The following is a 12,482-nucleotide window of genomic DNA, read 5'->3' on the forward strand; positions in this document are numbered from 1 at the left end:
AAGCTGGAAAAAAAAATTAGCAGTGTGCTACATCTTGACATTCAGCACTACACTTCAATAAGATCTGGATTTTGCAAAATGGTTCAATTACTTCTCTCATTTCTTCCTGACCCCCATAATGTGGGAAGACTCAGATAAACTGAGGCTCGCTTTTTTCCCACTTCAACAGGATGGCAGTGTAAATTATTGAGCCAGTAATTTAGTAACAGTCTCATTGAGAATCTTCTTTTACAAAATCTGAATGGGGGCAGGCTTGGGGTGCCTGGCAATTCCAGATAAGTGCTTCTGATTACAGCCTATCATTAGCCCTCAGTTGTCGCTTTCTTTTTTGTTATTATTTCTCCCTTGTATTTCAAACATTTTTTTATCCATTGTCTGCCATATGCTACTGTTCCGATTCAGTAAATTTGGGGCTTTGTTTTCCCTGATTTTCACCATGTTTCTAAAAATAGAAGGTAAAGAAAAAACCTGCAGTGTAATTTCTAATTTCTGTGGTGTGAGGGGAGAGAAACAAATGTAAAAATTCCCAACCAGTATCATCATGACCAATATCAAATGTGAAGAAAAACAATTAAATGCTGTACAGACTCCACTGGATGAAGATCATTAGCCAGCACAGGTGGAGCAGGTGGGAATGGCTGACTTTTGCTAATAGATCTTGTGTGGGATGGCTTGAAATTACAGAAGGTTTTCTGTAGTGCCCAAGTGCCTGCATGCACACATGGCTCTCACTGAGCACATTTCTGAGCTGCCTTCTCTGTGGTACCAGGCACCCTCACCTATCAGCATCCCAAATTTGTGCATTATGGATGTCCGTCTGCTCCCATCACTGACCTTGTAAAGAACTCCTTGTGTTTTACATCTATTCCATCCCATCTGCGTCCTCTGCAGCCTTACCCACAGAAGGGTAGACTTGGTGACTCTTAAGTCACTTCAGTGACTTTTAAGATGTTAATTTTTTGGAAAAACCTGGCTGGTAAGTCATCTCAGGAATGATCCCAGCTCCCTTGGATCACGCACTGTAGTAGGTTTTACGGCATCACAGCTATTGCTGCAGCTGGGGAGCTCCAGTTAGGACTGCAGAGATGATGACCTAAAGCAGAACTCTCTGCAGGAGAAGGTGAAAAGATGTGTGTTCGTCTACTTGCCCTGCAGAGCTTTTAAAAGTCCTGTAGCTGCCTGCTGAGAGCAACTGTGTGTCCATCACTCAGCTCCTGCCCTTCAGTGTGCCAGTTATAGGCAACAATAGACCCCAAAGTCTCAGGGGGCCACTCAAGCCCCTTATATGGGTGATGTTTTTAAAAGCTCTTTTGGGAATTGTGAGGACATTCTCTTTGGCTCTCACTGGAATCTGTGCTCTCAAAACAACTCATTGCTTTTGGAAAATGTGCCTTATATTTGGAGGTACAAGTTAGCGTAGCAATTCTTTAGGAATTTAGGAAGGGCCAAATATTGAAACTTGCTACTTGTTATAGTTGCCTCACAATAATCTCATCATCCCCAGGCTGACTGCTAGTGAGGGTAGCTTATATTTTCATCATATTCAGTAGCAGTAGACTAGTGGAGTTTGGGTCTGCTGTAATAAACTTTCTGGTTTTGGTTAGCAAAGTAGGACTAACTTGTTGACTTTCCTGACTGAGCATTTACTGAGACTTACTTAAGTATTTCCAGCCAACAGTATCATTCACAACACCACATCAGGGGAAAAGCAATTCAATACGCTATAGATTTCTCTGGATGAAGATTCAGTTTTTCCTTTGGAACAGCTCTAGGACAAGACAGAATTTCATGTGTATCTGATATTATTATATGTGGTTGTAAATGAATTTTTTTTCAAAAAGTGTCTGAAGGAGGTTTTATCTGAATTTTTTTCCTACTGGCAAGTGCAGGTATATAGCAGCACTTTGACATTGTCTCTTTCCCTTCCTTCCAGATTCCTCAGGAGGTATGTAGTCTCTGCTGAAGACTTCCAGCCTCTACATGGGCACCTCCTCTTGCACTGGAGAATTTATCTGCCATGATAACTTCTTCCTTATTAATGATATCTCTTCTGGAGAGCTTTGCCCTTGAATCACTGGACCAATATCTCAAGTTCTGAATAATCCTTTTCAAGGGACTGGGGCAAAAGGATTTATTACAGATGTCTGACTCCCAGTCTTGATCTCATTTATACTTGTTGAAATTTAGCTTCCAGGAAGTTTGTACAACCGAGGTCAGAATTTGTCTGTTTAGTTCAGGTGAAGGCAGAACAGGATGTCTGCACTCTAAAACTGAGAAAATGTAGCTAATATTGTTTAGAATAAGTGCCAAGCTCTGTGGATCTGTTCCTTTTACAGTTCTGAGCTGAGGCTCCTGGTAATGAACAAGCCCTGCTCAACCTTCCCTAATCCCCCCAGATGTCAATACTGAGGCAAAGAGACTCTTCCTTGCTGAAGAAAGAGATCCCAGGGGTGTCTGGCAGTAGGAATATCCTATACTCATTACTGAGGTCCAGCAGCCTATGCTGCTAATTTTTCCTTGGCTTTTCAGCCCTTTCCCTCTGTCAGTAAATGAACGTGTTGCCACGTAGCAATTAACTGTGCTCTTTTAGCAACCTTGCAAATGCAAAGGGAAAATGAACTTTATATATTGGGGAAGATATGGATCTGTCTTCTTAACCTTTGCAGTCCCACTTAGCTTAATATTGAGTGAGGGGAAAGGATGGGGCTGTACAATAAACACCAAATTCAGTCTTATCTCAGAACAAAAGAGGAAAAACATGCATATTTTTCTACAGTTTGCAACAGAAAACCTGAATGATTATACAATGTTTGGTAAGATTTTTTTGTGTGCTCTGGTCTTAGACAGGCAGGAACCTTATCCCTAAATGATGCTTCCCATCCTGTACCAGCCACACAGCATTTTTTGTGTATCACTGAATCATACTTTTTGAAAGACATCTTTGTAGAGCAAAAGTCATGAATAGGAGTTTTATAGCAGTGATGTTGTTCTTACACTACTGTTCCTTCTTATGTCAGTGTTTTATTTTATGAACTGTGCAATGTTTAACTTCCTAAAGAGTATATTGGTATTAAGGAAAATTTAAGTACTGTTTTCTAGAAAATCCAAATGAATATCCTTAGTATTACTAATAGAAGTTGAGTAAATCACATAATGTGATCCCAAATGTCTCACCCCTGTGACTACTATTTGCTCTGTTTACTATTTTTTTCTGTCTAGTTAAAGAAATAAGAGACTACAATTCCTATGCAATTAGGAGATTTATTCAATACCATAAATTGCTCAGAAATATTCTGACAATTAAATTTGTCCACAAGCTAGCAAAAAATGCTCAATGCACAGAAAATTTAGAGTATAGCAATTTGATTAGATGTGAGCACACATTATGATACTTTTATTTATATTATGGTATCAAGCGTAAAGAAGCAAGTGAAAAGATATTCTTTATAGAGGAAGATTCTTGTCCCTTCTAATCATTCTGCCTATTTCCCATGACAGAACTCTGGTGGTTTTCTTTTGTACCATCCCTCATGGATTTATTATCTTATGTAATGAAAAGCTTGAGATGGCTTTGAAGTGCTGAAATTGAAATCAGGTGGCTGGCTTACCAGGGAACTGCCAAAGGGTTTCTGACAAAACCACGTTCTCCACAGCTGGAAAGCAGCACAGATGTGCACACTGGCCATGCTTTCTTTGCAGGGCACCAGCCGGCAGCCCGGACTGACCCCTATGTGAACCTGCGCAAGGTCTCCAGCCGCATGATGCTGCCTCGGGGACAGTACCTCATTGTGCCCTCCACCTTTGAGCCCTACAAAAATGGGGAGTTCTGCCTGAGAGTTTTTGCTGAGAAACAAGCTAAATCACAGTGAGTACCTTTCCTGAAAACCCCCTCTTCTGCTGGGGAGGCACGCAGAGGAGAAGGTCATATGTTGCATCCACACTCTGGGCTTGATCTTTTGTCTTAACCAGCAAAATAGGCCCATTTCCACAACTTATTTTTTCCATTAAAAAATGGTCTACCGTAGTGACCACGCATCCATGGCAGATGGTTCTTCAGAGTCATGGCTCTTCAGAGGATCCCCTAAGTACACAGCGGGGACCAAGATCCCTCAGCTATGTGAAGGAGAAGTTCCCACAATGAAAGAATGAAAGAATGCAGGATTTGAGACTATGATAATGATGACATGGTTTTAAAAAGGATTATATCAAAAGGATTATATCAATAGCAAGAGCATGGGAAACAGGAAACTTAGGGGCTTGTTCTGTGCATTTATTAACACCTTCTATTTAAACAGCTTCTTTTTTTTTTTTTTTTTTTTTTTTTGCTAATTATTTTAAAGGCAAGACTTTAAATAGACTCATAATTTCTGGTTGTTTAACTGATTTGTTTTTTTTTCCTTAGGATGACGGGTGATGAGGTGTCTGCAAAGCCATATGAGGTTAGACGGCCTAATTGGGCAGAATTTTCCTTCATAATGTGGAAATAAAACAGGGGCATGATTTTTATTTCTCATTCAAGCTGGGATACAGAATGTTTTTATGCTGAGGAGAAATATTTTTTGCTCGTTGGGATTTTTTACATATGTCCATGTCTTAGTTTCACGTTCATTTTTATGTACCTGGGCCATGTGGCACAGAGACTTCACCCTTGTAGACTGAACTGGAACATGTTTGATTGTCCTTACCTCCTGCATGGGTAGGAGAAGGTGGAGAGGGCACATGTCCATAGAAACAAATAGTCTTCCTGAAGCCTGGGAGAAGCTGCAAAAGGCTTCCAAAGAGCTGCTGGATTGCTCTGGCCCAGTGGAGCAACATTTTCACTGTGGCTATTTTCTAAAGCTAGCTTGGTAACAAAAGAAAACTTTCTCATCAGCCTTAGGAAGTATTTGCTCTCAAATTAAGCCAGCCCCTGACTGGTCATGACTTAAGTAGTACCTCTGTTTTGCCATTGCTGCAGAGCACATACTCATTTTCTGTTGCTGTAAATAAGTCCTGTACAGCATCTTTACAATATCCACAGTTCACTTCCTAGAACCACCTTGTTAACCACTGTCTTGGTCATCCCTTTCCTCTAGCCTCACGTCGATAATAAAGATATAGACAATGAGTTCAAGACTCTATTCCAAAAGCTCTCTGGAGAGGTAAGTGGATTAAAGTGAACAAAAAAGACTGAGACCTCTCTGTTATGATTATACAAATATTTAACCTGCCAATTCTTTTACTGTATGTTCAAAAAACCAAGTATTTCTCCCCTTTTATTAACTCACAGCTTCAGTTCAGTTTATTTTACAATAGAGAAGATTTTCTACATTGTTCCTCTCATTGGTGCAAAATGTGATATTTTTTTCTCCTTGGTAAGGCAGGGAATAACTTTGAAAAGAGGGGTGATAGGAGTGAGGACTGTGAAAATATTATCCCAGGGTGAAATAAATTACCTGTGGAGTTATCATATTATTCTGACAATTGCTTGGCTGGCCAATTCCTTCCTTTTTGTTTAGCCCCAGGAATTGAAAAACTGTTGGCTGGGCTTTTTCTCTACTTAATGTATTTGAAAAACAGCATCTACAAAGCCCTGCTGCATTAGCCTGTGGCTGTCATGTCAGGTTTCCTCTTAATGAACAGGTGGCCACCGTTACTGGTGAGGGAGAACATCTTTTTAGTTAGGAAGACCATTCTGAGTTTTGAGATGGCAATTTTAGAATTGTTTGGTTGTAGATTCCATAAGCCCTGAAAGTCTCAAATGTTTTCCTGAAACTTTTTATTCAGTCAGACCTTTTAAAAAGTTGCCATTTACTTGGTCACATCACCATAGCACCTAACAAACCACTTATTTCCTGGTTGAGTGTCTCGGAAATATGATTGGTTTCTCCCTCTGGTATTTGAGGGTAAATGTGAAGGGTTAGAAAAAAATTAAGGGTTTACATGCCTTAGATTTGGAAAGAAAATAGTCCCTGGATGTCTGATAGCAAATCAATAGATCTTGCTTCAAATAATTTTTGTGTTAACACCTACAGTATGTTTTGTTTTCTTTCCAGGACTACGAAGTGACTGCAACTGAACTTCAAAGGATCCTTAACCAGGTTTTGGCAAAGAGTAAGTGACATTATGTACTTCCCATTGGATGGAGCTGAGAATGGGGTCTGTGCTAACAAAACCCAGCTCTGTCAGCTAGGGGTGATGAAAAACTGAGTTTTTGTCTGGTCCCAGCTGAATTTCTCCTGGCTTGTTGAACCTCTAAATATGGAGTGGGGTGGAAATAGTGCCTGATGCTTCCCTTCCAAATACTGCCAGCAGATGTTCTGCAGAGACACAACATTCCCTGTACTTTTCTGGGAGGACCACCATAGGCAGTGTTATTATGCTGCTGCATGACTTCTGTGGACAGATAGAGGCTTATCACCACCAAAAACAATAAAATCCCCACCCACTGTGGAAAAAAAAAAAAAAACAACAAAACATATTAATCAACTGAAAGGACATAGTAGAAGAAATGGCAGAGCATTTACTTTGCTACAAAAATTTTAAGGTGGTTGATATCTCTATCACTGACTGCAGAAAAATATTTGTCTTAAACTATTTCTGACTTAGACTATTATATTTCCTTTTTGTACAGGAAAGGATGTGAAAAGTGATGGATTCAACATTAACACTTGCAGGGAGATGATCAGCCTTTTAGATGTATCCTTTGAATATCATTTCATCACCTTCAAAGTTTCTGGATCTCTTTTGCAAAACTCCCTGACAAGCTGGGCTAAGTTTACACTTCAGTTGTCCCGGCACATAGCTGGGGGCAAAAAATTCAGCCAAGCATCTCTATCAGCTCATGGTGGCAGAAACCTGAACCATTTAATCATCAGCTGCTTCTCTCACCACTATCTCTCATTGCTTAAACTTTTTCCGAAATATAGAGGGGAGAAGTAGGGCCTTTCTGCCTGGCTGCACCTGTGCAGTTCCAGGTGCATACACAGCTTGGCAGGATGCAGATTTTGAGCACATCCTCAGCTGCTGTTTCTGAGTCAGGTCCTGCTTACAGAGCCACCAGCTCACAGCAGCAGGGGCAGGCTGAGCCTGTTCCCAGGGGGAAGGCTGCAAGTACAGGCAGTGCCTGCCTCCCTTCTGCATAACTGGGAGGACACTTGGGAGCTTATAATGTTTGTGTAGCCAAGGGAAAAGAGAGGTCAGCACCTTTGCCCAGGTTTGTGTAGCCAAAGGAAAAAGGGAGGTCAACACCTCTCACCACCATCTCACCTCCCAGTGCTCCTTTGCACTGGGAGGGTGAAGACTCATACTACCAGGATCTTGCTGGTGTTGGTGTCACGGCATGGCCATATTGAGGCCAGCAGGGATTCACTGTGGATTTTGTGTATAACTGGCTGTTAGGAGAAGTGATGGCATTGCCCTACACTCCATAGGCTCCCAAGCTTAATGGGGTAACTCAGTAAGTACAATGTCATAGTGTCCAAATCCCTGTTTCTGTAAAATTTTCCATTGGAAGGGATGTTCAAGGCCCTGAAGGACATGGGAGAAGACTCTGTCGACTGCTACTGACTCTCTTCACTTGCAGCTCCTGCCTCTGGTTTCTAACAATTGTCTGCTGCTGGGCCAGGCCCCTTTCCCCCTAAGGGGAAATCTAATCTACTGTTAACTGTACAAAATGTGAGTGCTTTTAATCATGCTTATATATTTAGCAATCCCATATATCACTCCTTTAGAGTGAAGATAGCCTAGAAATTCTTGGCATGCCTTTAGCCAAGCAAATGTGGAGGTGTGGACATGTCTGTGGGAGATGGAGATGCATTACAAATGAGAACTAAACTGGCATTAAGATGACACTGTGATGGGTGATTTGTTTTTATCAGAACTGCTCTCGAGATTGCTCTCCAGTGTTGCACCATCCAACTTTCATTTTTACACTCCAGTTTTGTTAAGGATAAAGGAATCCTGATTTTTGAACCATGCCTTAACATGACCCAGACCGATGGGACTGGTACTTTGGGTCTTGTAGAATTCAAGACACTTTGGATGAAGATTCAAAAGTATTTGGTAACAACATTTCTGACTCTATGCCCTTCCCTCCTCTCTGAGCTCTGAAGTACAGATCCAGAACTGAGATAAGAGTTAAACCCTCACAGGCAGATATAATTGGAAGCAAGTCTTCCTTCTCAGGGCTCAGGTTTGTTCCAGGGCTCTGAAACACCTCTCACTCAGGACACAAGCAAATCCTCTTTCACCTGGGCCCCATCATTCTCCATAATTTGCAATACCTTACGGAAAGACAGATTAACTCTCTTTGATATTGGCAAAGACAGCTGTCTCTGCTGCCTGCTCTATTAAAGCTCATATGAACATTTCAGCTGTCGCAATATGTGGCATTGCTGGCTGAGCATAAGCAAACACAAGAAACATATTTTTAGGACCTACAAAAAACTGCTGTTGTATTTTTTAAATCTTGTAGAACTGCTGAATTGTTTTTCTGGTAGAGGATTTAATATCCCAAGAAGTTCTCCCAGAACAAAGCAGTCTAAAGGAAGGTCAGATTTGGACTTTCGTGGTGTGACCACTTCCCTTTCAGGCAAGCCTACTGCCACCATACTTGATGTTGTTCATCACAGAGCATCTGCCCTGGAGTTCCATGAGGAAATGTTGGGTTCATGAAGACACAACTCTGTCCTAAGGCTTGTCAGAAAAGCAAGCCCTGAGACCCAAATCCACTATTAACTCTAGGTCTGGGTGGTTTCTAATTCTGGATAATAAATCTGCTGGCAGTAGGAGGCATCTGTCATCTTGCTGAAACATTAAGCAAGATGGACTTGTTCTGTTGCAGTGTTTGCCAAATGATAGGATATTTTCCTCAATGGCCTGTCTGCCACCATGTAATGTGAAGGCAGGCACGCTTCCAGCCCATGGGAACGTGTTTCCTACTCTGCCTGGCTTGCCACTAGCTGCTTGAAATGTTTCCCTTGCTCATTAATGTTTCAAAGAGTAGGAGTTTGTGGTGGTAGGGACAGTCCCTGTCCCGGCCATCAGTGAGCTCAGCAGTGACAATGTGAACGTGGCAGAGGCAGGAATGATTGTCCTGGCACTGGTTAGCTACATGAGCAGGGAGGAGGGCAGGGCATGGGCTGCATGGTGGGCTAGCAAACCAAGGTTAAAGCCTAGAGGAGTCCTCTGAGTAGTTCACTGTGGCTTGTAGCCCCTGATGAGACCTGTGTTACCACATCTTCACGGCTGCTGTGAGCCAGCTGTGCAAGTCCAGCCTGCCTTTGGTGCCCACACCATGGCATTGCTGCAGGGGCAAACACTCCAGTGCCCTCTCCCATTTCCTCCTTCCCCTTTGCCACAGGCAATCTATAAGAATCTATAAGAAAGTGGACAGTGACTACTCTGGTACCATCGACTCCCACGAGATGCGAAATGCCCTCAGAGAGGCAGGTGAGTGTGCTGCTCAGGGACGGGATCACCAAACACTGGGAGAACAGCAGGGTGTTTTAATGGCTTTTCTTCTCTCCTGTCACCTAGATCACAACACTGGCAATGGTATTCTCCCTTCCTGACAGTCACACACTGCAATCTTTTTGCTGTTTCATCCATCAAAACCCCATCCTCTGCATTAAGAACCACTGGTAGTTTTGTCCATGCTGTGACCATTGCTTATCCATCTGATTATTACTTGTTCTCTTTTTGGCCTCATTATTTCCTAATCTAATAGTCCTCTTTCAGAGCTGTGCCCAAACCCTCTTTTTCCTTCATTTCCTCCCACCACCTTTCTCTCCTCTGGAGAAGGTGCAAGCCTGATCAAGGCATGCTCCAATGATGTCCTCTCTGATGTGTTCAGTTTTGGAACAGAGCTTGCCAGCTAAGGGACATCTAGAGGAGCACTGGTTTTTTGATTTGTCTTGTGCTCAGTGGATTTTATGTGAATGATCCAGAGACAGAAATAGCATGAATATGGGCCTGAATAGAGCCCAATGTGTTATGTGAGCAATTGGCTCTGCTGCAATCACTGCTATTCAGCTGCAGTGCCAAGACTCGCTAATTAGGGGTTTATCTGGGGAACATAGGACTATAACATAGGTTATACTGTGAAACAATGTGAAATATGCAGTCTGACAAAATGCTGTGGGAGAACTCTATGCCTCTCTTCACCCAGCAAAATGGCTTTGGAAAGTACCCACAGAGGTGGGTGTGGGAGTCCAACAGACCTTCTGGGAGGAATAGTCCTGCCCTTCAACCTGCAGCTGCAGCAACCCACAGATAAGTCACATCCAAGACAGCAAATTAACTTGCTGTGTCAGTGACTCCTGTGCTCTCCTGGCCCTCAGGTTTCAGGCTGAACAATGAGGTGCAGCACAGCATCGTCACCCGCTACGCCTGCAGCACCAAGCTGACCATCGACTTATATGGCTTTGTGGCCTGCATGATCCGCCTGGAGACCCTGTTCAGTGAGTGCCCAAGGGCAATTCCTGAAAGCTTTGGGGTTGCCTTAGGTATTTGGTCTCTTTTACCTGTGAATGTAGCAAATTGCATGGAAAGGTCAGGGTGCCAGCAAAATTGTGTCAGAGGAAGCAGTGGAGAAATAGCAAAAACCTTTTTGTCTGAATGCCCATGGGGAGTAGGGGACACATTTCCATAACACACCATTCTCTTGTGCTTTACAGTCATCAGCAATTTATGGTGAGTGCTCCGGCCCCCACATTGTCCCAGCTCTGACAAATGGGACCATTTATCATTTACAGTCTTTACTCAGACCTGATTTACAGGTTTGTCCCCGGATCATGCCAGATGCCACCACATCAGATTTTATAGTTGTCCTGCTGCCAACTCCCATTTTGCTGCTGTACGTCTATTCCACCCCATGAAGCAGCTTAGAAATTATTTGTAAGAAGAAGAACCACTGTAATATTATCTTACAGAACCAGTCTAAATTTCCAGTAGATCATGGCAAAAAGCCAGACCTTTACATTTTGTCGGACAGTGATTCTCTACATGCCAAACTCTGTAGTTTATATCCACTTTTTTTTTTCCCCACTCTTCTACATTTCAGAAGAGTTCCATCTCCTGGACAAAGACAAGAATGGAGTCATCCAGATCTCTCTGCCTGAGGTAAGGTTGTTCAGATTGAAATACCACCTGATCCAACTGCAGCAGTAGACCACACTAAAATACACTTATTTAAAATCACTATTATAAGTAATTTAATCACTATTATAAGAGAAACATAGTAGTGATTCAAAGGGCAAGATTGTTTATGTGAAAAAGTTCTTCAGCCCACAAGGCCTGCCTGAATTATTAGAATGAACTTTTACCTTTATATGAGCAAAAAAGTAAAGATACCTTCAAGACTCCCAAGGCTGATGGAGAAGGTGCTTACACAGTGCATTTCACTGTCTCTTTTTAGAGGGCAGTGGTCAATTCATTAGAAAACACACAGCAGGGAACTTTTCTCTTCTGGCAGAGAATGTACTGATCAACCTGCCAGAATTAGAAGAAACCTTTTAAGATGCCAGGTCTTTTTTCTTCCCACATTGTTTTTAATGCAAATTTTTCCTGTTGAAGCTGTTGTAAAAGCAATCAGCTTGAGCCTTCCCTTTGCAGAATACAAATATATCTCAGGAAACAGCTGGAAGGAGCCCCAAGAGGTCCATCCAATTAGTCCTCTCAGCTGAAGACTGGCTTGAAAGGAGGAGGATGGCTAGGAAGCCCCGTGACCCTCAGTCACAGTTAGTTAAATCTAGATGAACTTGTACTTTGCGTACTCCCACCCTAGAGTTTTTCAAGGTTGAAAGTTGAAGCTTTCTCCTGCAGAGCTCATCTTCCTTTGGAAGAGACCCCACTTGCAATGTTTGAGGCTGATCCTGGCAGTAGATTTCCCTGAAGTTCAAGAGCAGATGGATCCTACACATATAAAAGATTAAAATACAACTCCAGCCTTTCCCAGCTTGTTCTCCCAGAGGCATGGAAGAGTGCCCCAGTGGCATCCTGTAGACCTTCCTGATGCCCTGACTCCTTGTTCTGTTTCTCCCTCAGTGGCTGTGCTGCACACTGGTTTGAACCATGGTCAATCAATTCAGCAGAGACCTCTGAGGCTCTTCTGAGCATGAAACCGCTTGTTTGGCATCTCCTTGTGGAAAACAGAAAGAGAAACTTGTTTTTATTCCTGGCAAGTTACTTTAAGCCAATAAAAATGATCACCTGTCGGTTATAAAATAAATACATTCTTAAGCAATCAAACAAACAAACCCAGGACTGACCTCCTTTACTTTTCCTGCCCATGCTCTGTGCCATGCTGAAATCTCATCAGTTCTGACTTAGCACAGATGGACCCAGGTGGCTGTGGTTTGACTTCTGACTCTGCAGCAAAGTTCAGCAGTGTTCAAAATCCTGGAAGGGATCTCCATTGCTGCAAAACCCAGCATATGTTTTGCTCCATGCTCAAGAGTGTGGGCAAAATTGATGTTGGTGCCCTGGCAACCTCCCTTTGC

The 12,482-nt window shown here is 42.5% G+C and overlaps 1 protein-coding gene across 1 annotated transcript in view; it reads left to right on the top strand.

Moving 5' to 3' along the window:
• The window catches only part of CAPN8 (calpain 8), a 29,866-nt gene extending 17,694 nt beyond the window's left edge, over positions 1 to 12,172 (top strand). Inside the window, 12 exon segments of the mRNA XM_053973001.1 lie at positions 1,934 to 1,945; positions 3,654 to 3,865; positions 4,403 to 4,439; positions 5,076 to 5,141; positions 6,036 to 6,093; positions 6,614 to 6,678; positions 7,975 to 8,043; positions 8,987 to 8,988; positions 9,356 to 9,432; positions 10,323 to 10,442; positions 11,045 to 11,103; positions 12,028 to 12,172. Of these exon segments, the coding sequence (XP_053828976.1) occupies positions 1,934 to 1,945; positions 3,654 to 3,865; positions 4,403 to 4,439; positions 5,076 to 5,141; positions 6,036 to 6,093; positions 6,614 to 6,678; positions 7,975 to 8,043; positions 8,987 to 8,988; positions 9,356 to 9,432; positions 10,323 to 10,442; positions 11,045 to 11,103; positions 12,028 to 12,051 (801 nt within the window). The 3' untranslated portion in view covers positions 12,052 to 12,172.
• Positions 12,173 to 12,482: the final 310 nt, after the last annotated feature.

This window comes from Vidua macroura, chromosome 3, assembly GCF_024509145.1.
Source record: "Vidua macroura isolate BioBank_ID:100142 chromosome 3, ASM2450914v1, whole genome shotgun sequence".
Taxonomy (NCBI): Eukaryota; Metazoa; Chordata; class Aves; order Passeriformes; family Viduidae; genus Vidua; species Vidua macroura.